General features: G+C 40.1%; 1 protein-coding gene across 9 annotated transcripts in view; it reads right to left on the bottom strand.

The window, feature by feature from the left end:
• Positions 1-22,899, bottom strand: part of LTBP1 (latent transforming growth factor beta binding protein 1) — a 401,303-nt gene that overhangs the window by 14,050 nt on the left and 364,354 nt on the right. For all 9 annotated transcript variants that reach the window (XM_060652208.3, XM_060652235.3, XM_060652189.3 and 6 more), the window contains 5 exons: positions 17,588-17,764; positions 16,720-16,806; positions 14,686-14,814; positions 13,865-14,005; positions 12,545-12,715 (listed from right to left, as the gene is read on the bottom strand). In XM_060652208.3, the coding sequence (XP_060508191.1) occupies positions 12,545-12,715; positions 13,865-14,005; positions 14,686-14,814; positions 16,720-16,806; positions 17,588-17,764 (705 nt within the window). The remainder of the gene's footprint in view (positions 1-12,544; positions 12,716-13,864; positions 14,006-14,685; positions 14,815-16,719; positions 16,807-17,587; positions 17,765-22,899) is intronic.

Here is a 22,899-nt window from a genome sequence, read left to right as displayed (position 1 = left end):
TCAACACAAAGACAAGAACGTGGTAGCTTTCTAAGCACTTTCTAGATGCTTTTCTCCCATTCATCAGAGGCACAATCTGTGTGCTGCATGAAGGGACAGTAGATAAGCTTCCTCTAAATTTTGCCAAGCTTGCCTGCTCTGGCCATGAGGTCAGCATTTAAAAGGCACGGGGAGCCAGCAGCTCTGTTCTAGCCACAGCTGTCTCATAAGCTTAATTAAGAAAAGGTCAGAATAAGCACAGTGTTATTTGAATTCATAACCTCAAACATAAAACGGGGCTTTAAACAATTACGGGCAGTGATTTTCTCACAGTCCCACTCATCACAGTTCATTCTTCTTAGAGTGCATTTCAATTGTTCTTGTCACCGAAGAGGGAAAAAAAAAATCCTAACAGCAAAGTTTATGTACAATATGTGAAAGTAAAATGTCCACTAAAGAGCAAATCACCTAGTAAAACCACTGGAAAGGTGCTTCTAGAAAGTGAACGTCTATGCGTGAGCTCTGATTTCAAGGGAGAAAGTGTAAACTGCTAAAACAATCTTATTTTTGAGATGAATTAAATCGCTTGTTAATTAAAAATAAAAGTGTTGTTCTTTGTCATCAGATTGTTCATTTTACACATACGTTTTAATTTCTCTACTTAGGTTCTAAATGAGAAAGCGTCTAAGAGGACATCAGTGAGACTTTAGTCAATGAAATTTACTCTCCATTCAGCACAGGTTATGTAAGAATGTGGCCAAATCCTCGGGGCGCCTGGGTGGCTCAGTTGGATAAGTGTCTGACTTCAGCTCAGGTCATGATCTCACGGTCTGTGGGTTCGAGTCCCGCGTCAGGCTCTGTGCTGACAGCTCAGAGCCTGGAGCCTGCTTCTGATTCTATGTATCCCTCTCTTTCTCTCTCTGCCCCTCTCCTGCTTGTAATCTGTCTCTCAAAAATAAAACATAAAAAAAAAAAAAAAAGAATGTGGCCAAATCCTTTCTTAGCACCTCAATACAGTACAGCTTTTAGGAAAAATAAGCACTGAGTACAAGTGACTCCCTGAAGTCCAAGCCATTCACAAACTAAAATTTCAGAAGTGCTCAGGACACCAACTGGCAATCTCATCCTCAAACCGTGCTCGCGTTTAACTGTTCTCTAATTGTTCTGGAGCCCTGGAGACCATGGCTTCCACCAGTTCTCGGTGTAGTTAATACTCTGGTTTGCAGTACAGCAAAGTCTCTGCAGCTGGTGTTCCAAACCCTCACTGGCTGTGACCCCAGGGAACTGGGTTTGGGAACTGCAGCTTGTTCCAGGACATGCCTCCAGAGTGCTGTCTCTGGCAATGTAGCAGGAAATGGAGTGCTCCCCTATCCTGGGGTTGGGTTTTCCCCCTCCTTTTAACTGTCCTTACTCTGAAAGCAAACCAGGTTTCTTTTGTAAAATGTTTTAAATCAGCGACTACAAAATATGATCCTAACCTGAAGGTGCCTGACTTGCCTGGGGCTCGCTTGTTGTCTAATGCACCTGCCAAAGGCAAAGTTGCTGTTTTGAAAGTTTATCTTTTTACTTTGAGAGAGAGAGAGTATGAGCAGGGGAGGGTTTGAGAGAGAGGGAGAAAGAGAATCTCAAGCTTGAAAGAATCTCAGTCTCACGAGCCTTGAGATCATGACCTGAGCAGAAATCAAGAGGCGGACACTTAACCCACTGAGCCATCCAGGAGCCCTGACAAGGTTGTTTTAAAAACTCACATTCCAGGGGGGCGCCTGGGTGGCTCAGTCAGTTAAGCGTCCAGCTTTAGTTCAGGTCACGATCTCACGGTCTGTGAGTTTGAGCCCCGCGTCAGGCTCTGTGCTGACCGTTCAGAACCTGGAGCTGCTTCTAATTCTGTTTCTCCCTCTCTCTCTGCCCCTCACCCACTCATGCTCTGTCTCTGTCTCTCTCAAAAATAAATAAAAAACGTTAAAAAAATTTTTTTAAATTAAAAAGCACATTCTAGAAAGCTTCATTTCTAGTATTCTTCCTCTGATACATTGCTATTTGTAGCAGGCTTCCCTGTCACTCATCCCTGCCTGCTTATTCCCTCTCTCAAGTCCTGTATCTTCTGCACAGCTTAAAGAGGCCCTGACCTGCTGTCATAGCCCTGTCCAGCTGGGGGCCCTGGCTAAGTGTTAAATATCCTACCTCCTCCCTGCCCTTCTCTAGCATGTGCCAGGGGAGGAGATAGAAATTAAAACCAATGTCCTTCCTTACAGTGCAGATGGCCCACAAACTGCAAATATTTAACTTTTTCACAATCTCACTTGTGATAATTTCATGCGCCAACCTGGCTAGGCCATGGGATGCCCTGATATAGTTGGTCAAACCCTGAGTGTTTCTATGAGGGTGTTCTGGATGAAGGTAACATTTAAATTGGTGAACCTGAGTTAAAGCAAATTGCCCTCCATAAAGTGGGCCTCACTCACTCATGAATTACTGATTCACTGGATCACTGAAGAGAACAGAGCATGTCTTTCCTCTGAGAGAAAATTCTCCATCTACTGTCCACTGTCTTCCGGCTTCTGCAACATCAGCTCTTCCTGCCTAAAGGCCTCTGACCTGGAGCCTTGGCTCCCCTCAAACCTTGCACGTCATCAGCCCACCCTGCAGATTTTGAATTTATCAGGTGCTATAATTATGTGAACCGATTCCTTATAATGAATGAATCAGTCAATAAATCGCTCTCTCTTTTATTGGGTCAGTTTTTCTAAAGAACCCTAACACTCCAGCCTGCCTTACAGGCACAAGGGAAGTTTATCATTGGTTCAAGCCATCAGGGTGGTAGGGAATCCTGATGGGGTGAGCACATCCCTTTGGGGAGACAGTATCTGATTCTTAAGGGGAGTCATGTGTACTTGGAGAAAAGCTTTAACATTTTTTTTAATGTTTCTTTATTTTTGAGAGAGAGAGAGAGAGAGAGACGAGTTGGAGTGGGAAAGGGGCAGACAGAGAGGGAGACACAGAATCTGAAGCAGGATCCAGGTTCCGAGCTGTCAGCACAAAGCCCGATGTGGGGCTCGAACTCACAAACCGCGAGATCATGACCTGAGCCAATGTTGGACGCTCAACCGACTGAGCCACCCAGGAGTCCCAGAAAAGCTTTTATATATTAATTTTATCTGCCCTGTTACTCCCTTGAGTCCCTATAATGGAAGATACTGATTATAAAAGTAATAACATGAGGGTGACCTGGGCGGCTCAGTTGGTTAAGCGTCCAACTTCGGCTCAGATCATGATCTCACAGTTCGTGGGTTCGAGCCCCAAGGTGGGCTCTGTGCTGACAGCTTAGAGTCTGGAACCTGGTTCAAATTCTGTGTCTCCCTCTCTTTCTGCCCACCCCACCCCCCCACTCGCACTCTGTCTCTCAAAAATAAACATTTAAAAAAATTTTTCAAATAAAAGTAATAACATGAGAAGCACTTGTGGTCCCCTGCTGACATGGGAGTGACGGGACGTGCCCATCATCTCATGCATGGATGTTCAGACTCACACCTGAGCACACACATCCCTGGTGTTCGTTCTCCAATAACTGACCATCACAGTCATGAATTTTTCCACCCAGTGACCTCAGCTGGCCTGAGATGGAAACTCTATTAATGATGTATATTAAGTCTAGAATAGTAACTTTACTATGAAGGTTTTAGAATGAGGTTTTTGTTATTTCATATGTTTATGTTTGTAAGAACCATATCACAGACAGACCTTGGGATTTTACTTTGAAATAAAGCAGACTTTCGATTAGGATTTGTGTTGAATGAGTATTAAGAGGACTTGATCAGGTTGGTAAACAGTATTTGAATTTATTAAAAATTCAATTTGCTGCATCTTAAGTCTGATTTATTAAGATTTAGAAGAGCTGCTTAAGCGCTTAAGAAGAAAATGCTGAGGCGCCTGGGTGGTTCAGTCGGTTAAGTGACCAACTCTTTGATTTCAGCTCAGGTTGTGATCTCATGGTTTGTGAGATCGAGCCCCGTGTTGGGCTCTGCATTGAGTGTGGTGCCTGCTTGGGATTCTTTCCTTCCCCTGACACAGGCATGTGTATGCATGCCCTCTCTCTCTCAAAATAAATAAATAAACTTTAAAAAAAGAAGAAGAAAATACTTATTAGGACTGTGGGCTGCCCTTTTGAGTATATAGAGTGCTGGAGAGAAAATAAATACATAAAATTAATATTTTTTTTTGAGAGCGAGAAAGGGCACAAGTGAGCGGGTAGCAGAGAGAGACAGCGAGAGATACAGAGAGAGGAGAGAGAGAGAATCCCACAAGGGGCAGAGAGAGAGAGAAGGGGGGGAGAGAGAGAGAAGAGGGAGGGAGGGAGGGGGAGAGAGAGAGAGAGAGAGAGAGAGAGAGAGAGAGGGAGAGAGGGGGAGGGGGGAGAGAGGGGGAGAGAGAGGGAGAGAGAGGGAGAGGGAGAGAGAGAGAGGGAGAGGGAGAGAGAGAGAGGGAGAGGGAGAGAGAGAGAGGGAGAGGGAGAGGGAGAGGGAGAGGGAGAGGGAGAGGGAGAGGGAGAGGGAGAGGGAGAGGGAGAGAGAGAGAGAGAGAGAGAGAGAGAGGGAGAGGGAGAGAGAGAGAGGAAGAAAGGGAGAGAGGGAGAGAGGGAGGGAGGGAGGGAGGGAGGGAGGGGGAGAGAGAGAGAGAGAGAGAGAGAAAGAGAGAGAGAGAGAAAAGTAGGACTCCAGCTCACCTGATGTGGGGACTGAAGTCACAAATTGTGAGATCACGACCTGCGCCAAAGTCATATGCTTAATGACTGAGCCACCCAGATGCCCCATAAAATTTATAAATGGAGACCAAAGTGTTCAGAGATTTAATTAATACAGTTTTGATACAGAAGTCACTCTCAAGGAAAATTTTATCTGTTCCTTGCTATATTTAAACATTCATCACAAAATAAAAATCAATATTTTATATTAAAAATATTGGACTTATAAGTAGAATGACAAAATGTGTAAGTTGGACTTAAATTCTTAGGAAAATCTCTCTTTGAACATTCATAGATTATACTCTTTATAAACATAAAATACATTATTTTGTTTTTTCTATTTAAAAAATTGATAAATTGAATACACCGAATGTTCATTTAAAAGCCAACATTAAATGGTCCTTTCCAGCCATAAAGCCCCCCTTAGCGGACACTCGTGGCTCTGGAGTCCGGAGGGGCACAGAAGAGGCAGCTTCACTCGGGTCCTGCAGAGCTGTCTAACTCTGCGTTAGTCCCTAAACACTCTTCCACTTCTTCATTGTCTTTAACTCACGCCTCCTTTCAAAAAAGACTTCTACCATGGAATAATCATTAGCTCAACTCATTTCCTGGAATAGGATTTGATTTGCTAACACCTACAAAGCATGTACTGTAATCCAAGCATCTCACACGCATTTATCACATTTAACCCTCAAATGACCTATTGTTGCTAACTGCCATTTTACATGCGAGGAGACTAACGTAAGGACTAAATCACAAAGCTGCATGTGCATAATTCACTACTAAATTTTATTTTCCAGTTGTCCTTTTATAGTAACAAAAGTATTTTCACTGCTTTTTGGAGGGAGTAAGAGGAAGCTTTCTAAGTAAACCAATCCTTTTGATAAGAAACCACATAAATGGCTTACTTGCCATTCCGTACAGTATCCAATTTGATTTAGCTCCATGGATACGAAGAATTACGTCCCAAAGCACTGGACCACTTACCACTCTACATATACACGGTATACATTACGTGTACAGGCATGGTAGCCAGACAATCTAGGAGGCCTTTTATATCTTTCCAGTGTGATTTTAATGCTCCACTATAATTTATTAACAGCTACACTTCCTTTAATCATAATATTCAGGATCTATGATCAAAATGATAAATGCTTTTGTACTCAGAGAGTATTAATTACCATAACCTCACAAGAGTTCTCAACTTTGGATAAAGGAAACTGAAGTAACTTGTCCAGTGCAATCGACAGAAGCAGTGCCAGAAACAGAACAAGATCCCTGGACTGCCTCAACCAAAGGCAGTGACCACTCACTGTGCCTCACATGTAGGATGTTCCAAAGTTATTATTAACATTCTTTGGAAACATATTTCTTGGAAAAGCCTTTAAGCCATGACTGCTGAAAGGCCTTTTGCAACCACTGCCCAGTTACAATATTTTTTCAAGTTCAGTCCATGACTCAAATCCCCGTCTTCCTTCACACCTCCAAGGGTATTATGAAACTTCTTATATGGAGATATTTGGGAACATGTAAGAGCTGTGCATGGATATGGAAGAAATCACTAGCTCAACTGTTCGAACACAGATTCCAAAGTCTGTCACTTTTGCAAAACCATATGAAAATATTGGGGGTAGATAAGCTATTGCGAAGTATCAAAACATTTGCTGTTGCAACAAATAGCGCATTTATTAAATAAGGGAATCAAGGGTATCACGTGCATGTTTTAGATGCAACAATTAGGGAAAAAAACAATTCTAATTTAGTAATGTAACTGTACACTATGTTAATTTTGCAGAATCAAAATTTACATTTCATGTAAATACAACCTGTACATCTGTTCCAAAATTTGTTGGACAGTGCATAGCAGGTGTGAAGTAAATAATGAAATGAAGGAAGGAATATGTAAGTAATTTAACTAAAGCTGAAAACAGGCAAACTATAAATAATTTAAGATTGCATTTCAAACATGGTTCTTTTTCCTAATTGCATCTTGCATGTAACAGTTAACAAATTCTCTAATGACAGAATTGATTTCAAATTTTTCTTCAAGCTGTAATGATTACAGTTTCCCCTTGGCACTCAAGTACAAGCATAATCCATATCCCCAGAATCAGAATTTCTGCATCAACTGTTTCTATGTATTTGTATCTTCCAACTGTTCTCTCAGCAAAAATGAGAGGACCATTCCTCTGAATTTTGATCAATATTAGTGTTTTACAATTTTTTTTAACATGTGCCAATTTCTTTTGTGGCACTAGTTTCCTTCGAGTTTTAACTACTCTCACCTTTGTACACCTGACTTTCATTAAGAGTAACCGTAGAGGGTCCAACACTGTGGTGCAGTACGTCATACCACCAATAGGTGGCACTCTCCCAACACACTAAGGGTCCTGTCGAATTTCCTCTTAACTTCAAAGTTTTAGATCAAGACTTTAAGTCTTTATGTTCAATTTACTTACAGTAGGTCTAATTATTTCAATAATTTACTTAACAGAAGTCTAATTATTTGAACAAGAAAGCCACAGACACTGGGAGCCCTGGGAATCTTAGATTCCAGTAGTCAAGTGTGTCTTCACTTCAAGTGTGTCTTTTTCTTTCCCATGTGGGTTAGTGGGTTCTTATTTCCATGCGATAACGGCATCCTACATATCTTGTAATTCATAGGCACATTTTCCAGAAAATTGAAGCTTATGCTTTCAAGAGTAGCAATAAAAACATTAAAAGTTCATTTTACTTAAGTGCAAGGTATCACTAAGTTCTATTTACCAAGAATAACTGCCCTACTTTAGTCCCTGAATTCATCAAATACATACTGTCAGTATGCCCGCCAGTGTGCTAGACTGTGATGGACAGCTGATGAGACATCAACTCTCATTTTGCTTATCTTACCATCTCGCTCTAAAGCTGTAGTTTCTCTAAGTCTTGTTTATGACACGGATAAAATGACTTGTCTTGCCTGACTTGGTTTTCCAAACACCTTTTTCTCCCAGAGTCTGGAATGATATAACATGATAAAGAGCTCAAATTCTAGGGTCCTCCCAAAGCAGTTCAGCCCCCCTGTCTCAAACCTTTGAAAAGCTGGAAGCAGCCAAGAGCACAGGAACGAGAAGGAGAGGAGGCCAGAACAGGAATATGGGAGCCGAGGCCTCCAGAGGATGAGGACGGGGAAGCTATCGGTGCACAATGGCTTCAACAAATTGTCCAATGTCATGTTGCAGGGCCTCCCTCAATCATCTGGAACCTCTACGAATGCCTGGTGTCTGGCCTCCATGACTTTAGCAGAGGATTAACATGGATCCTAAGCAGCCCCAGAAATGTACTGGATTGCACAACTATGCAGGTCTCCTCGTGTCAAGTTGTCCTGATATAATCCGTCCCCCTCCACTTCCATCCCCTGCATGTGGTACCACTCCACAAGACGCCATCTAACTTTGGAGAACACGATTGAACAAGCCACTCCTACCTCCTCCAACTACCAGTATTCTCAGATGTAGTTGCTGCCTTAGCAAGAATTAGTGCCCATGACCTATTGCACCAGAAGTGTGAAAGCCTGTTCCAGAGCCAAAGCTTTACTTTACACTGCACTTTAATGCTCAAAGCTGATGACAAGTGCTACGATTTATTCCTCAAATTCCTCCAGCACTGTTTCCATCAGTAACTAATTGTTCCCCAAAGCATCGCTGAGCAACTAGGGAAACTGGAAGGTTCAGTGCCCGACAGGCTGGGATTCATCCAGGGCTTATATTAACCAACAGACAATGTGGTCCTTTTCAACTATCAAGATATCCATGAACGGCATATTTAAAAGGTTCAAGGACAGAAATTATGAGTAAACATGTTTTAAAATTCACACATTCTTTGTTTCCTCTTTGAAAAGTTTCTAACAGTATTAAAGTGAGCTTAACAAAATCAAGGTGGATGCTCTTAGGTGTCTTTAGAACCTTGCTGGTGTTGTCTGAGGACCAGTAGCATCCTTGCTAGGAATGCAACATCCTTGCTGAGGACCAGTAGCATTCCTTGCTACGAATGCAGAATCCTGCCCCACCTTCTGCACTTAGAAACCAGAATCTGTTTTTTCATAAGATCTGGGGAGTACAGAGAACTGACATGCCCACTGATATTTGCAAAGCAGTTGTCTAGAAAAGCAAGGCTTATATGAGAGCAATTACTTCTGCATTTGTCTATCCTTAATTCATGCTCAGATGCTATTAGATAATTGTATGCTTTATAAGATCCTTGGATTTCAGCTACATTTGAAAATGCATTTGATCTGGGTCACTTAGCAGTAAGTAGCAATAGCTGTTGCTATCTTCCAAATGTGTCAAAGACTATTCTAGGTGTTCATGTATTAACTTATTCAAGTCTTAAAACAGCCCTGTAAGGCAGGTGAAATTACTTTCACATGAGGAAACAGAGGCACCAGGAGACAATGGAAAAAGGTTGCCTAGATAGGAAGTTGCCAAGCCAGTATTCAAACTCAGGCAACCTGCCTCCAGAGCCTACACGCTGACCTCTCTGCTCTGGCTCCCCTTAGTGACTGTACTCCAGCAGAGACGCTCCATGGAAGATGGTTTGGTGTGGGTATAACTAGAATGTCAGATGCTGATCAAGGCAATGGCAGTTGGTCAGAGGACCTCTGGAAAACCTTTGCTGTGGACCTTCTCTGTGGATTTATTCTGAACTCAGTATAGTTCTAGGCCCATAATTTTAGGGATATAACAGAAACACTCCTTCTGAGCTGCCTAACTTATTCCTATCCTCCGACTAAAACATTTAGAACAGTAGTTTTCAATATGTGTCCCCTGGAACCCTGGGGTCCCTGAGAGATACCTGCAGAGACTAAGTAGTTATTCTCCCAACCAGTTCCCCCAGCAACTTTGAGATTAACGAATTTCTATATTAGAGGTTAAAATAACAATTCAGTTGACAAACTACCATTGTTTAAAAAACAAAAGACGGAAAACCACTGATTTTGAAGATTTGGTTGACTATATGCTAGAGATTCTTTTTGGAGATTTTATCCTAAGTACTGTGCATATGTTAACTAAAAGATTGTTGCAAATGCTAACTATTGTAATTTTATAGTGCTACCATAATTAGCAATGCTAATTATTTTTTAGTTTGGCAATGGGTACCATATTTTTCCTGATATCGCATGCTCTACTAAAAATATTATACAGTATGTATTTGTTCACATGTTTGTTCAAATTTATATTTTAAAATGTTATGAAGTCTCAGCTAAAGAAAATTGATACAATATTCTAAAATTCATTTCTAACAGCAACATACTTGACTATTCTTCCAAAAGCTATGTCAATTAAACTTGACTTTCAAAGCCATTGGCCTGTCAGACTTATATGCAGTAAATACTTAAAATCATACTATTAGAACAGGGACAGAATAAAATGAAAATATGTGCAGAACCTTTATAAAGGAGTTTCTGTAACAAAAAGCATACACCATAATCCAAATGTTGGGGATGTGAACAGAATATATACAAAGCTCCTAAAAATTAATAAGACACCAAGTCCAACAAAAAATGGGTGAAGGAGGTGATAAACAATTCACTGACCAAGAAATACACATCACCTATAAACAAAGAAAAGATACTCAAATTCCCTAGGAATAAGGGAGGTGCATGTAAATATGCTTCTCACCCATCTGATAAAAACAATTTTAAAGACTGAGAATATCCAATGGTAGAAGGGTCTGAGGAAGGAGGCATTTCAAATGCTGCCACGGGGAGTGCAAATTTGCGCAATATTTTCAGAGTAATATAGTAAGTTTAAAGTGCACATACCTGCCAACCCAGCATTTTCATTTGTAGGAATTTTCGTACTAAGGCACTCCCACAGGTGTATATAAGATACATACATGAAAGTTCACTTGCAGCATTGTTTGTAGAAGGAAAGTCAAGACAGAAGCAAGCAGTGGGAGGGACAAACAACCCCAAAGTCCAGTGCTGCTGGTGACTAAATAAAAGTAGATGTATCCATAAAACAGTCTGTGCAACCACTTAAAAATTTATCATCTTTCCTCTATTCCAAGATACCATATTGTAAAATACATTCTGATATAACAGACATTATTAAAATGTAAAAAAACAGCTTGTGGCCATTGTTCAATGCCATCAATTATAAGATATCTCCCATTTCAGAGATGCTGAAGAGTGAAACAAAAAACGAAACATGTCTTATCGACAATACGGAGTTCAGTTTTAAATAAGCTCTTTAATGTAAATATATGACAATAATATAAATATAGCTATATAACAACAATTAATGTGTAGGAAAAAGGTTTGCATGGTTAAAAAAAAAAAAAAAAGCCCAACTGTTAAGAATGAACATCTCTAAGGAGGAGCAGAGTTCAATTGTGATGGGGTAGGTGGAGAGAGACAGAACCCCTTTGATTAATTCTTTAGAAGGGGTCTATTTTTGAAAAAAAATCAACCATAAAAACCACTGGCTAAGTACAATAGATCTGACATATATAAGAGCACTGTGAGAACATGTCTCAAGGCCCTGTGTACTCCCTTCCTATGGATTTTGCTTTCCTCTCCTTGTGGCATCTGCCTCTGGGGACAGAGGCCATAGTAATGCTAATAATCATTAGCATTCACTCCCTGTGTCCCTGTTCTACCTACATCCTCCCCTTCCTCAACAGCCCAACAGGATAGGCATAAACACCTCTGTTGTACAAACGAGCTGTGCTGGGTGAAGTTATTGGACAGTTCTTGATTCCAGATCCACCCTGTCTGGCCCCAGAACCCATCCTCTTTCCACTACCAGGCTACTATCATCACCATCTATTTCTTTATGTATTTGCTCTTTATCCTTTGCAAGTCTTTTCTCTTTTAAGGCATATTCAAATCATTTTCTTTTTTATGCTACATTGGTTTTAAGTTATCGCCAATCTGAAAGGCTATAAAACAGCTCAAAAGTTGCATTCTCGTGAACTGAAAGTCAATGCATTTCCTCTTTTCAAGGATTTTTTCTACTCTTGCCCATTCTGAGAATTTGTTCATTATAAACTCCCTCACTTTATGCCCACATGGTGTCTTTCTAGCTTTAACAACTCGATTTCAGAGCTAAAGACAAAATGATATACCCAACACTTTCAAGGGCTTTCCTTTCAAGAGCAGTTAAGTGGCGGCAGAGGTAAGAAGTAAGCAGTCAGTGCACAGGCCAGGAGTCACCAAATAGCCCAGACTCAGCACCTTTCAGTCTTCCCGCAACACAAGGAGAAGGGATAAACCAGGAGCCTAGCATGCTGCATTTCCCATTTGAACAAAGGTTTATCCTCGGAACTAAACTTGAAATGAAAGGACATTTGTTTGCATACATTTCAATTCCTTTCTACTCTCTTCCTCTATTGTTATAACTCCTTTTTGGTCTCTCTCACAAAGAGGCTGTCATAAAAACCAGGACAGACTTTCTATAGCCTCTAATACTTTTTGCTCTAAGTAGAAACTGTTAGAAATGAGAAAGACTGTCGAGAAAAAGGAAGTATCGGGAAATAGAAATTCTAAAGATCTATGTCACCAATTGCTAAGTTGCATTATGTTTCTTTGGGTCATTTATCATTCTTTGGGGAGGGAACGAAGGTTTCAAAAATTAATGGCAGGGTCTAGACTGGAGGTAAACCAGGAGCCATATGTTTATGCAACCCTGCTCTTACACACACACACCCCTATCCCCACCCCTGATGAAAGTAAGGAATCAGGAGTGAAGATGAAGATACAGACGTGAAAGAACAGTCAGGATCCAAAGGAGGGAGGTGAACCTGTTCCCAAAGGCCTCCGGCAGAAGGAACTGGGTGAGGGCTCACCTGAATCCTTCATGGGGCAGAGGGCACACTGCATACCCCAGGCCTCTCCATACAAACAGCAGCATTCAGTGTAAGTTGTCTGCTTGCCAACAAGAGGCCGGCTACACACATACTCATCACTCAGATGTTCCCAGCACAGATCCTGGTAGACATCAGTTTCTTCTATTTGTTCTGAAAGGGAAAACATGGTTCCATGACAATTGCACTGTTATTCCTACTTCATAAACACAGCGGTGGAAGCCAGCGAGTCTCAAAGTTTCCATCTCTATTTCTCAGACTGACTTCCAAGTAAAAGTCTGAAGCCAGCCTGGTCTTTCCATGGATCAAACCTCTGTCATCTCTAACAGGGTGTCATTCCATCAGCTGAAATTCAACCTGCCCGTCATGTTCCAATTAAATCCCTCCGTCTGCAGCTTCCCATCGTTGTAGAAAGCACTGCACTCTCTTCCTTCTATAGTCCATAATCCTAAAGCACTGATCTCTGATTTCCCAATCTTTCCTTTTTTACCTTGACCCTTCTGTCAATTCCTACCATTTCTTTCTACGTAACACTTTGCAGATTCTTGCTTTCTCACTCAATTCATTCACCAAAGCCCTAGTGACACTTCATGCTTCAATTCACTTCACTTCAATTAAGCCAATTAGGAGTGGTGCATCATCTCACTGGCGACAGAGAGGGATTCCAATCAATGGACGCCAGGGGTCCCCACCACCTTGTTGGATTCCATGGTCTGTTGGGCCCAGCCTCTTCTGTGTCCTTCAGTCCAGTCAAGCAAACCTGATTATCTTTTCCTGAACTCACATCTTCCTCAGTTGCTTTTGAGGGTGAAATGTGACGAACAGGCACAGAAGAGCTCTGCCATCGGCTCAGCCGATCTATATTCTCTTGGCGATTAAATATGTATAGGGTACTGAATCTCCTACATACTGTTATGCATCTTATTATTTTTCTTCTTATTCTCTCTCATTTTTAAAAACTGTTCATCTATTTTTAAGAGAGAGCCAGAGAGAGAGAGAAGGGGAGGGGCAGAGAAAGAGGGAGACAGAGGATCCAAAGCAGGCTCTGCTCAGTCAGTGCAGAGCTCCATGAGGGGCTTGAACTCACCAACTGTGAGATTATGACCTGAGCTGAAGTCAGATGCTTAACTGACTAAGCCACCCAGGCACCCCTTCTCTCTTATTATTTTTAGCATCTCATTTTAATTACTCCAAAATACCCAAGGAGTCAATTTTTCTATTTCCCAGTAGCTCACAGTTCAGTCAAAAGGAAAACCTTGACATTTATTTGGACAGAGACTTGCATCTCACATCCAAACATACCATGTGATTCAGTTGGTCGTATACATCTTTTTTCTGAAGCATCCAGGACCATTGGATGGGTACAGAAGCAGTTATAAGAGCCTTCTGTATTAACACATTGGCCATCAATACAACTATTGGGGTCCTGACATTCATCCATATCTTAAAAGAAAAAAAATTAAAGAAAATCAACAATCAGTTGTACCTCATACACTCACCAAACTTTATACACTGCTAAATTGAGTCTAGATTACAGAGGCTGCCACATTTTAATTAACTACACATCATCATCCAAAAGAGAACAGCTTTGGCTATAAAAATATTAAGTTGTATTGATTGGAACAATAATGTTTCCCTGCTGCTGCTGACATTAAAGAAAGAAAGAAAACATTTAGGAACAGGATATGCTTAGAAATTTAAGATAAAATGCCTCTTTATGATAGTTTTAAAACTATTTCCTTTTGCTATGTTTTTCTGTCTAGTGTATATGGTTTTCTGCTTAAGCCTTAAAGTCTGGGTCAGTATTTAAAAATGACTTTCACTTGCATGGTATGAGTGATGAAACAGGAGGCTCCCCAGACCGAAAGAACACTTCAGTTAAACCAGTGACCTGAATTATAATTCCACATTGAATATTAACTCTTTGCTTGAAATCTGTTCCAAAAGTAGGAAGGAGGTTTTTTTATTTTCTTAAATCTTGCTCAAAAAAAAGATCCATAAACCATTTACAGGTCTTTCCAACATGTGACTTAGATGCAAAGCAATTTTTTTGACTACACAGCATCACTTATTTTTTTCCATCTGTATATTTTCAGAGCACCCTGTATCCTCCTAATACTTACCAAAGCACTGCAATTTGACGGGATCATAGTATGTCCCCTGCTTACAGTAGCATTCATAACCAGGCTGAGTGTTCAGACAGAAGCCATTTTTGCAGATTTCTTGCCCAAAGAGCAGGCATTCATCTGCATCTATGGGGGGCAAAATGGTGAAAGAGAAGACTGAGCTTTGGTCTTTGAGTTAAAAACAGTCTAACGAATACTGGGCTTCAGTTGACTTAGATATTATAATATTCATAGTCCAAAGAATCTTCAGATACAACAGGAGAAAATTCTTAAAGTTAAGCCTAACTCACAGATGTAGAAACAGAATCTGTGACATTTGGGGAACAATGTCCAAAACATTATTGGAGGAGGTCTTTTTGTAAATATAATTTCTGGGTCACTACCTCCTATCCAATGAAATAGTTTATGAACTTCACAATGCAGCCAACAGTATTTTCTCAAGAATATACCTTTTAAGAAATGTGCCTTTCTCTAAATGTGTATGTTGGCTCATGAACTAAATGGGATGAAGAAAAATCCCCACGAAGAGTTTGATGGAACTTGATGAGTCTGTCTCGGTGATAATGACCAGCTAATGGAAGCACAAGTTCTGAAGGTCTTGGAAGGCCCATTTCTCCACAGAACGTAAAGTGCTCACCATCTGTCTGCAAACCTCAGTTTACTGTGGTAAGTTGGGGACAATAGGAACATCTGCCTGACAGGAATAAAGCAATTAAATGAGAAAATCCATGAAGAAGATTCCACAGACTCTCAAAAAGTGTTTATCCCTTGCTTTCATTGCTATTATTATTACCATCAGTTCTAGCATTTTAGAGCAAATGTCATATCATAAAAAAAAAATCATAGGCTTCATGGATGAATCACTCAAAGTTACACAGCTGGAAAATGGCAAAGTCAAGTCCATAATACATAGCTGTTTGGATCTGCAACTAATATTCCAACCATTTACAGCACTGCTAAGACAGGGTGAGGAGGAACTTATTTTTATATGAAAGAGAGGGCGACTTTATGGTAAAATCAGGGCTCTGTTCCATAATATGAAGTGAGATTTAACTATATGCCTGCAAAAACAAAGTATGATATTTGTGAACTTGAAAACTATTAAACACATACTACAAATCAAGGCTTCTTGTTATTTAATTGGACTGAATCATAGATTTATTTAAAAAGCACATATGGAATTTCTTATCCAGCTACTGAGTATCATTAAAACGGTAGTTCTCAAAAACGGATGGACAATAAAACTGTTTAGTCTGTTTTCTAGCCACTTAGCAGTTTTCAGTATTAGACTATAAAGGGAAGAAAAAAACCCCATAGTGTATATAAGAGGTCATAATATCTCTATCATGGAAATGTCAAAAGTGAGTAGTTAACAAGGAAATACTCATAGATGTGGCTTAAATTTCACCAAAATAAAAAGATTGTGCATTTATTTCAGAATTATAGATTACCAGCATTAAATACACAAAACACATTTACTTTAGTTTTCTTCTTTTCGATTCCTTATGATGAATCGGTAGCCATTAGTCAAAGCATCTTAGCAAATAGTAGGATGAGTTCTAAAAAAAAGTCAAGAATCTTAGCTTTGTTGATGACCACAAAGACCAATATAATGATGGTCAAAATTATATGGTCTTAGCTTGTATTATTTATAATATACCTCTGGAATAAAAGCATAAATTTATTAAAATTTATTAGGCACCTCCTAGGTACAGAGTTTTAAGTATTTCTAGTATATTATCTCATTTAATCCTCACGATAACCCTTGAGACATCATTCTTATCTCCAAGATGAAGAGATGGAAACTCAGGAGGGTCACATGACATCCCAGGGCTGCGTGGTCTTAAGTATTCTAACTCCCAAGACCAAACGCTGCCCAGAGTTGACAGGCGCCTTCCCCTAGAAGAATTAAAGGCTTTCTAATCAGTTTCTATGATGAGAAGAGCTATAACTCTGTGGAGCCCAAGCCATGCTTTCACCGGAATGCTGATATGCACACGTGTTACAAATTCATTTCTGTTTGATTCTGACCTTTATAGTTCTCATCACCAGCATCATAAGAGGATTCTCCAGTGGGGACAAAGCCTTTCCCTCTAGGACACATTTCAGCGAATTCAGCTGATTTCAGAGAGACCAAAAAAAAAAAAAAAAAAAAAAAAAAAAAAAAAAAAAAAAAAAAACAGTTAAAAAGAGAAAAAAATAAACGTTCTCCATTAATGTGTGTTTTAAATTTTGAAATTCAGTTTTTGGTTTTTTTTCCCCCAGACTCCATTAACTTTAAGGCAACTCTTGTCATCTATTCTGGACAAATAAATTCAGTATAATTTCCAAAATTATGGATTAGGTGCGAATAGATCTAATGACTTTAAAATTTTTTACTTGTAATTAAAAAAAAAAAAACCCTCCTAGTTCATGCACTTCTCATTTACCAACGTTTTGACTGATGTTATGACTTACTTCTCCATTACTGTGGTTTCTAGCATTTTAAAGGTTGAATAAGATTCCAGTCAGGCAAGATCTTAGCCTAAATATGCAAGCTCTAGCTACGGATAATGCGGGATCAGTTTTAGCTAAAAAAGACAGGTTTTAACTTAAAAATGGAATAAAACCGAATTGCCTTTCTGCCAAAATATCATATGGAACCATACTGTAATAGTGTATTCTGCGATGGACTGATGTTAAGTTTAAGAATTCATTTTGAGGTGGGATGAGGGGGATGGCTCCAGCTCTGAATGAAAACGTACTGTACGGTAATCTCATCTCAATGCCACTACGGCAGGTACCAGTCAATGTCATCCTTTCAAGGCTTCAATGCAGCAACCAAAATGAGAAGCTTCCAAGGCCCTGGACACCACGGGACCCAACCCAAGTGTGAACACACTGCTCAGCTGGTCCTTACCAGTCCCCACGACAGGGCAAGGGAAGATCTCACAGTTGTCTCCCCAGCCGGCACCGGAGGTACAGCAGCACTCTTGTTTGGTGACATTGGGGGCCAGCACATTATCGCAGAGACTGGCATCGTTTAGATTATAGTAGCATTCTTTCTTTTCTTCTTTGGGTTGATCATCATCTAAGTCTAAAGAGAGTGGAGAGAGTGAAAGGGGGGCCCTCTAGGACACACCAGATCAGTATCACAACAGAGCGGAAAACACAATAATGAAGAGATAGACGGGGGTGGGGGTGGGGTGGGGGGGGGTGCCAGCAGCATTTCATTTACACAAAACGGCCTTCTGCTTCAGGTGTGGGTCCTTCCACTTCAAGATAAAAATGCACTGGAATCCGGAATTTTGATACATTTCTAACACACCCCAAGAGTGTAAATCTGTCAAAATCATTTTCTTTTACGTTAAACCAATTGCTATACTCCTATAAATTTGGCCGTGAGAAGAGTTTCCATATCTGCTTTCTTGCCAAACATAGGCCCATTCTATGTGAGCTATAACACCTACTTAAATCAATGAAAATTTTCCCCAACATTTGACCAGAGATGTGGGGCCACACAAAATATTTAACTCTTAGGTGGTTATTTGAATCAACAATGCCCCAATCTTTTCTGAACAGTACAAGACAGAGTATAATAACCAGGAAAACACTGCAATAACCCCAAATCTCTAAAATAACCTTTTGTTACTGAAAGTCTACTTAAAATGCTGCAAATATAGGACTTTGAATGAAACAATGAGTGCCAGCTAAGCCTTGGGGAAGAATTTCTTTTTTTTTTTTTTTTTTTTTAATTTTTTTTTTCAACGTTTTTTATTTATTTTTGGGACAGAGAGAGACAGAGCATGAACGGGGGAGGGGCAGAGAGAGAGGGAGACACAGAATCGGAAACAGGCTCCAGGCTCCGAGCCATCAGCCCAGAGCCTGACGCGGGGCTCGAACTCACGGACCGCGAGATCGTGACCTGGCTGAAGTCGGACGCTTAACCGACTGCGCCACCCAGGCGCCCCAAGAATTTCAAGGCTCGGTTCTAGTCCTGGCTCATGTGTGTTCTAGAGGAATATATTTTCCAACAGACTCAGTTTAACCCTCTGTGATAAAAGACAAAGTGATATGAGAGAATACAAACGATGAGAACAAAATTCACTTACTTTCAGATAATACTATAAATGATTTAATCCCATCAGATTTATAGCCTATGAACAAGACTGCGCTTTTAAAAGCTTTTAGAAGTACTGTATTTGGGGGCGCCTGGGTGGCTCGGTTGCTTAAGTCTGACTCTTGATTTTGGCTCAAGTCATGATCTCACAGTTCATAGGTTTGAGCCTACATCTGGTTCTGTGGTGACAGTGCAGAGTCTGCTCAGGATTGTCTCTCTCTACCTCTCTCTCTGCTCCTCCCCCACCTTCTCTCCCAAAATAAATAAATAAAACTTAAAAAAAGGTCAGTATTTTGAGAGTAGGCTTGTAAAGTGGTCTAATCTCTTCTCTACCATATGCTGCAGAGTTCAGTTACTGTGTATGATCCAGTCAGGACTTATTAATAGTTTTTATTTTATGCTATATCAAATAAAAAGCTGACTACTGCCGTGACAATTACTTAGATTAATTTCAATGAAATATTTTCATTAGAACACTTCTTAGATATGAAGGAACTACAAGGACAAAGGGAAAACATTTGCCAGTGAGGATAAGACCTGAAGGTCAACACCTACCTTTGTTTTGCAGTTGGTGCACAATTAATTAGGAAAGTTTAAGGCGTTATTTTCACAATAGTGCCCTATATACTTACTTTGGCAGGGTCAGATTGACTGTAAGGACTAGATTAATACGCCACTTAGCAAAAGTGTTCCTAAAATAGAATTCCACAAAATTCTATCAGAAAAGCAACTACCCTTTCTTTCCTCCTAGGGCAAGGAAAACAAGCAAAATGGCAAACAAAACTCTGATGTACACAGAACATCAATGAGAATGTAGAAGACCCCTTTCACACTTGATTGTGGCTGTTAGATCATTCTATCTTTGACATAATTCAGGCTGGATTCTAAGTCAGTGTCAATAGCTGATGGCAAATTCCAACCTTGAATACAGGTCCAGGAAAAAGAGGAAATGCTGATTTCTACAACAGATTATGAAGTGGTTTTAAGTCCATTTCCTTGGATGTGAAATCAGATAAAACTTGCCACAGCCCTCATCTCTTCTAGCTTTCAAGTGTGCAAAAGACAGAAATGTGTTGTGCCCACACGCAGAGAGCAGTCAACCACCGCTTCCTTCTCTTTACGAGGGGCTCCAAGCTCTTATAAACAGAATTCTTTGGGAAAAGGGCGTGTGAAGTTATTATTAAAATCCACCATGAGTCTTGCAGAAAAATTTATAAACTTTCCCCCAACACTTGTAAATTAATTGGCAGCCCATTACTAATGATTTTGCTCATTTTATTCAGTTGACCTAAAAGTACAGCTATTAATGTATGCATTTGGAAATACAAATCAAATCAGCAGCGTAATTAGCTTGTCAATCAAGTTTACAGTCTGTGCAAAGAGAGGGCTGAATAACTGTTTTCTTCTTGCGTTCCAAGTTGTAAGTATGTCATGGCATTTCTTACAACATGGAATACTATACAGTAGGGCATCATGAAAACTGCTATATTCCTAAGTAATCAGACACCAGAGGCTTATGTAGGAGACAAAAACATATATATATATATAGGCCTGTTTTCTACAATGTTTGTTATATTCATAGCACATAAACTAAGAAATAAAATTATCTTTTTCTTTTTCTTTTTTGGAAGGAAACTCACAAGTTTTTGCATAAGGGAGACAACCAGTAATATCATCCTATTACTCAGGTTTTACATCGGTTGTTACAAGTCTTGTTTTTTATCCCAGCAGTTTGAAAGCTCAATGTTTATACAGCTGAAATTGGGGGTTAGTCAGGCCCTCATCTGTGTTTGGAAAGAGATGCAAATTCTTTTCAAAAAAACCAGTCCACAAAGGTCATTTTGTGAAACAACAGCAATTTCCCTATCTTTCTAACCTTTAAATAACTAACTTCCTAGAGCATTTTTCCACTGGGGGGAAAACTCATCAGTAAACACAATGCAATGTGATTTCTTTAAAGAATCTCTATGAGTTTAGGTCACTTGCTGCCACAGGAAGAATGGTTAAATTGCCAAGCAATTTTAAAAGATCTAATCAATGGATAGTAAAGTGCCAGGCATTAAAAAGAATAAATTTTATTTTTATTAAAGATTTTATAAGTAACATGAGCCATACTACATACCCCATGCCACAGACTTCTAAGAAATATACTACCTCTCCTCTGGTATCTTCGGATTTGCTTTTTCAATTTTATTAAGAGGTTGGCATCACATCTATGTATAAACAGCAATTTGCATAGTCTAATCCTAGGGTATGGAACATGGTAAGAAGTGAGTTTTTTGAACTTTTACACATGTTTCTGAAACAATTTTTACAGAGGCCCTTTCTTGTGATCCACAGAGCAACTCCATGAAACAGTATGTGCAGGTTACAAAGCATCCTTACTTTCCAGAAGAGACGATTTAGGTTGGGTCCAATGTCTCATGCCTGTTGCCTTTCTGAAACCTCTTCTATGGGGCTCAGCTTCTTAGCATCTCAACTAGCATGAGTTTGTTTTATTTATTTATTTTTTAACTTCTTTGAGACAAATGGGGAGGGGACAGCAGATAATCCTTGCTGGTGTAGAGTTTAGCCACCAGGTCACATAGAGTATAATCATGTTCCCTGGCTCTGAAGAGAAAGTCATGGATTGAGTCATATGGTGCCACTTATGAAGAGCACTTTCTAGAAACATCTTCTCTCTTGGTTCCTCAGAAAGAAGAAGATGTGGTGTTCATTTAGAGGATGGTTTCCTTCGGTCTAATCTTAGCCTTGCTGTCAGGTTGAGGAAATCTGTAACATTTTTCTAATTAAGGGAGACACGAGCATTCTAAATGGGCCCCTGTCTTTCAATTTCCATTTGCAAAGTATTCTGAAGGCTTTTATGAGCTAATCTTCTTCATACCTTTCTGGGACAGTCAGGTTTACGACAATGACCAAAGACCCATGAGCAAATACCCATGAGCAAACAATGCCTCCAAGTAAAACACCTGCTAGAGTCCTAAGAAGGCATCAATTTATCTAACTCTGACCCTGGTAATGTTCAATAAATTACTTTCAACTCAATCATTCACAAAGCTTTATTCCGTTTTTTATTTTAAAATCACCATAGGCACTAATGTTTTATACCAACTCATGTTTTTTATTGCTTTTCATTATTTTTTTTAATGTTTATTTATTTTTGAGAGGGAGAGAGACAGAGCACAAGCAGGGGAGGGGCAGAGAGAGAGGGAGACCAAGGGAGACCCAGAATTCGAAGCAGGTTCCAGGTTCTGAGCTGTGAGTACAGAGCCTGATACCTGAGCTGAAATCAGACGCTTAACCCACTGAGCCACCTAGGCGCCCCAACTCCTGTTTTTTATGGGAAAAGAATTTTTAGCATAATATTCTAAGAAGGAATAAAAGAGAACTTGAAAATTCACATATTTCCTTTTTTTCCTAGTTTTCTCCAAGACTTGAAAAATAAAAAGTGTGTGTGTTTTTCAAGTTTATTTATTTTGAGAGAAAGTGAGAATGCAAGAACGAGTTTGAGAACAAGTGAAAGAGGGAGGGAGAGACAGAATCCCAAGCGGGCTCTGCACTGTCAGCACAGAGCCCCATGTGAGACTTGACCCCACGAGCCATGAGACCATCACCTGAGCCGAAATCAAGAGTCAGACGCTTAACCAACTGAGCCCTCCAGATGTCCCGAAAGTGTGTGTCTTTTAGGTGGAATTCAGGAGACAGCCATTGTTGAGTTTCAGAAAACAAGCACGGACAATAGGAGTGGGCTGAACAGGAATGAATGCAAGGAAAAAGGGAGAATGGGAACAGATGGTAACCTTGATGGTAAAGATATGGACCAAGTCAAGAGATTAGAAAGCCAAGCGTAAGAGAAAAAGCACTTGGAAGAGGACTCCTCCACCCAGTTCCTGTCCTTAAGTCAAGCAGATGGGGGAGTCAGGCTGTGACAACGCTAAGGGAGCAAGTGTAGGGCGCCTAAGCCACACTCCACAGGGATAGGGTGGGCAGGGCTACCACAGAAGGCTGCCTGGAGAGCTGACATGTGAACCAACTTCTTCAAAAATAACTAGAGAAACTGGACAGGAGACAAGGTGGACAGGGGTGAGGAGGAATAAGAAGGACGACTGTAC

Source organism: Panthera onca, chromosome A3 (assembly GCF_046562875.1).
Source record: "Panthera onca isolate mPanOnc1 chromosome A3, mPanOnc1 haplotype 2, whole genome shotgun sequence".
Lineage (NCBI taxonomy): Eukaryota > Metazoa > Chordata > Mammalia > Carnivora > Felidae > Panthera > Panthera onca.
The sequence above is the reverse complement of the archived record's forward strand: the minus strand, read 5'-3'. Positions and strand labels throughout refer to the sequence as shown.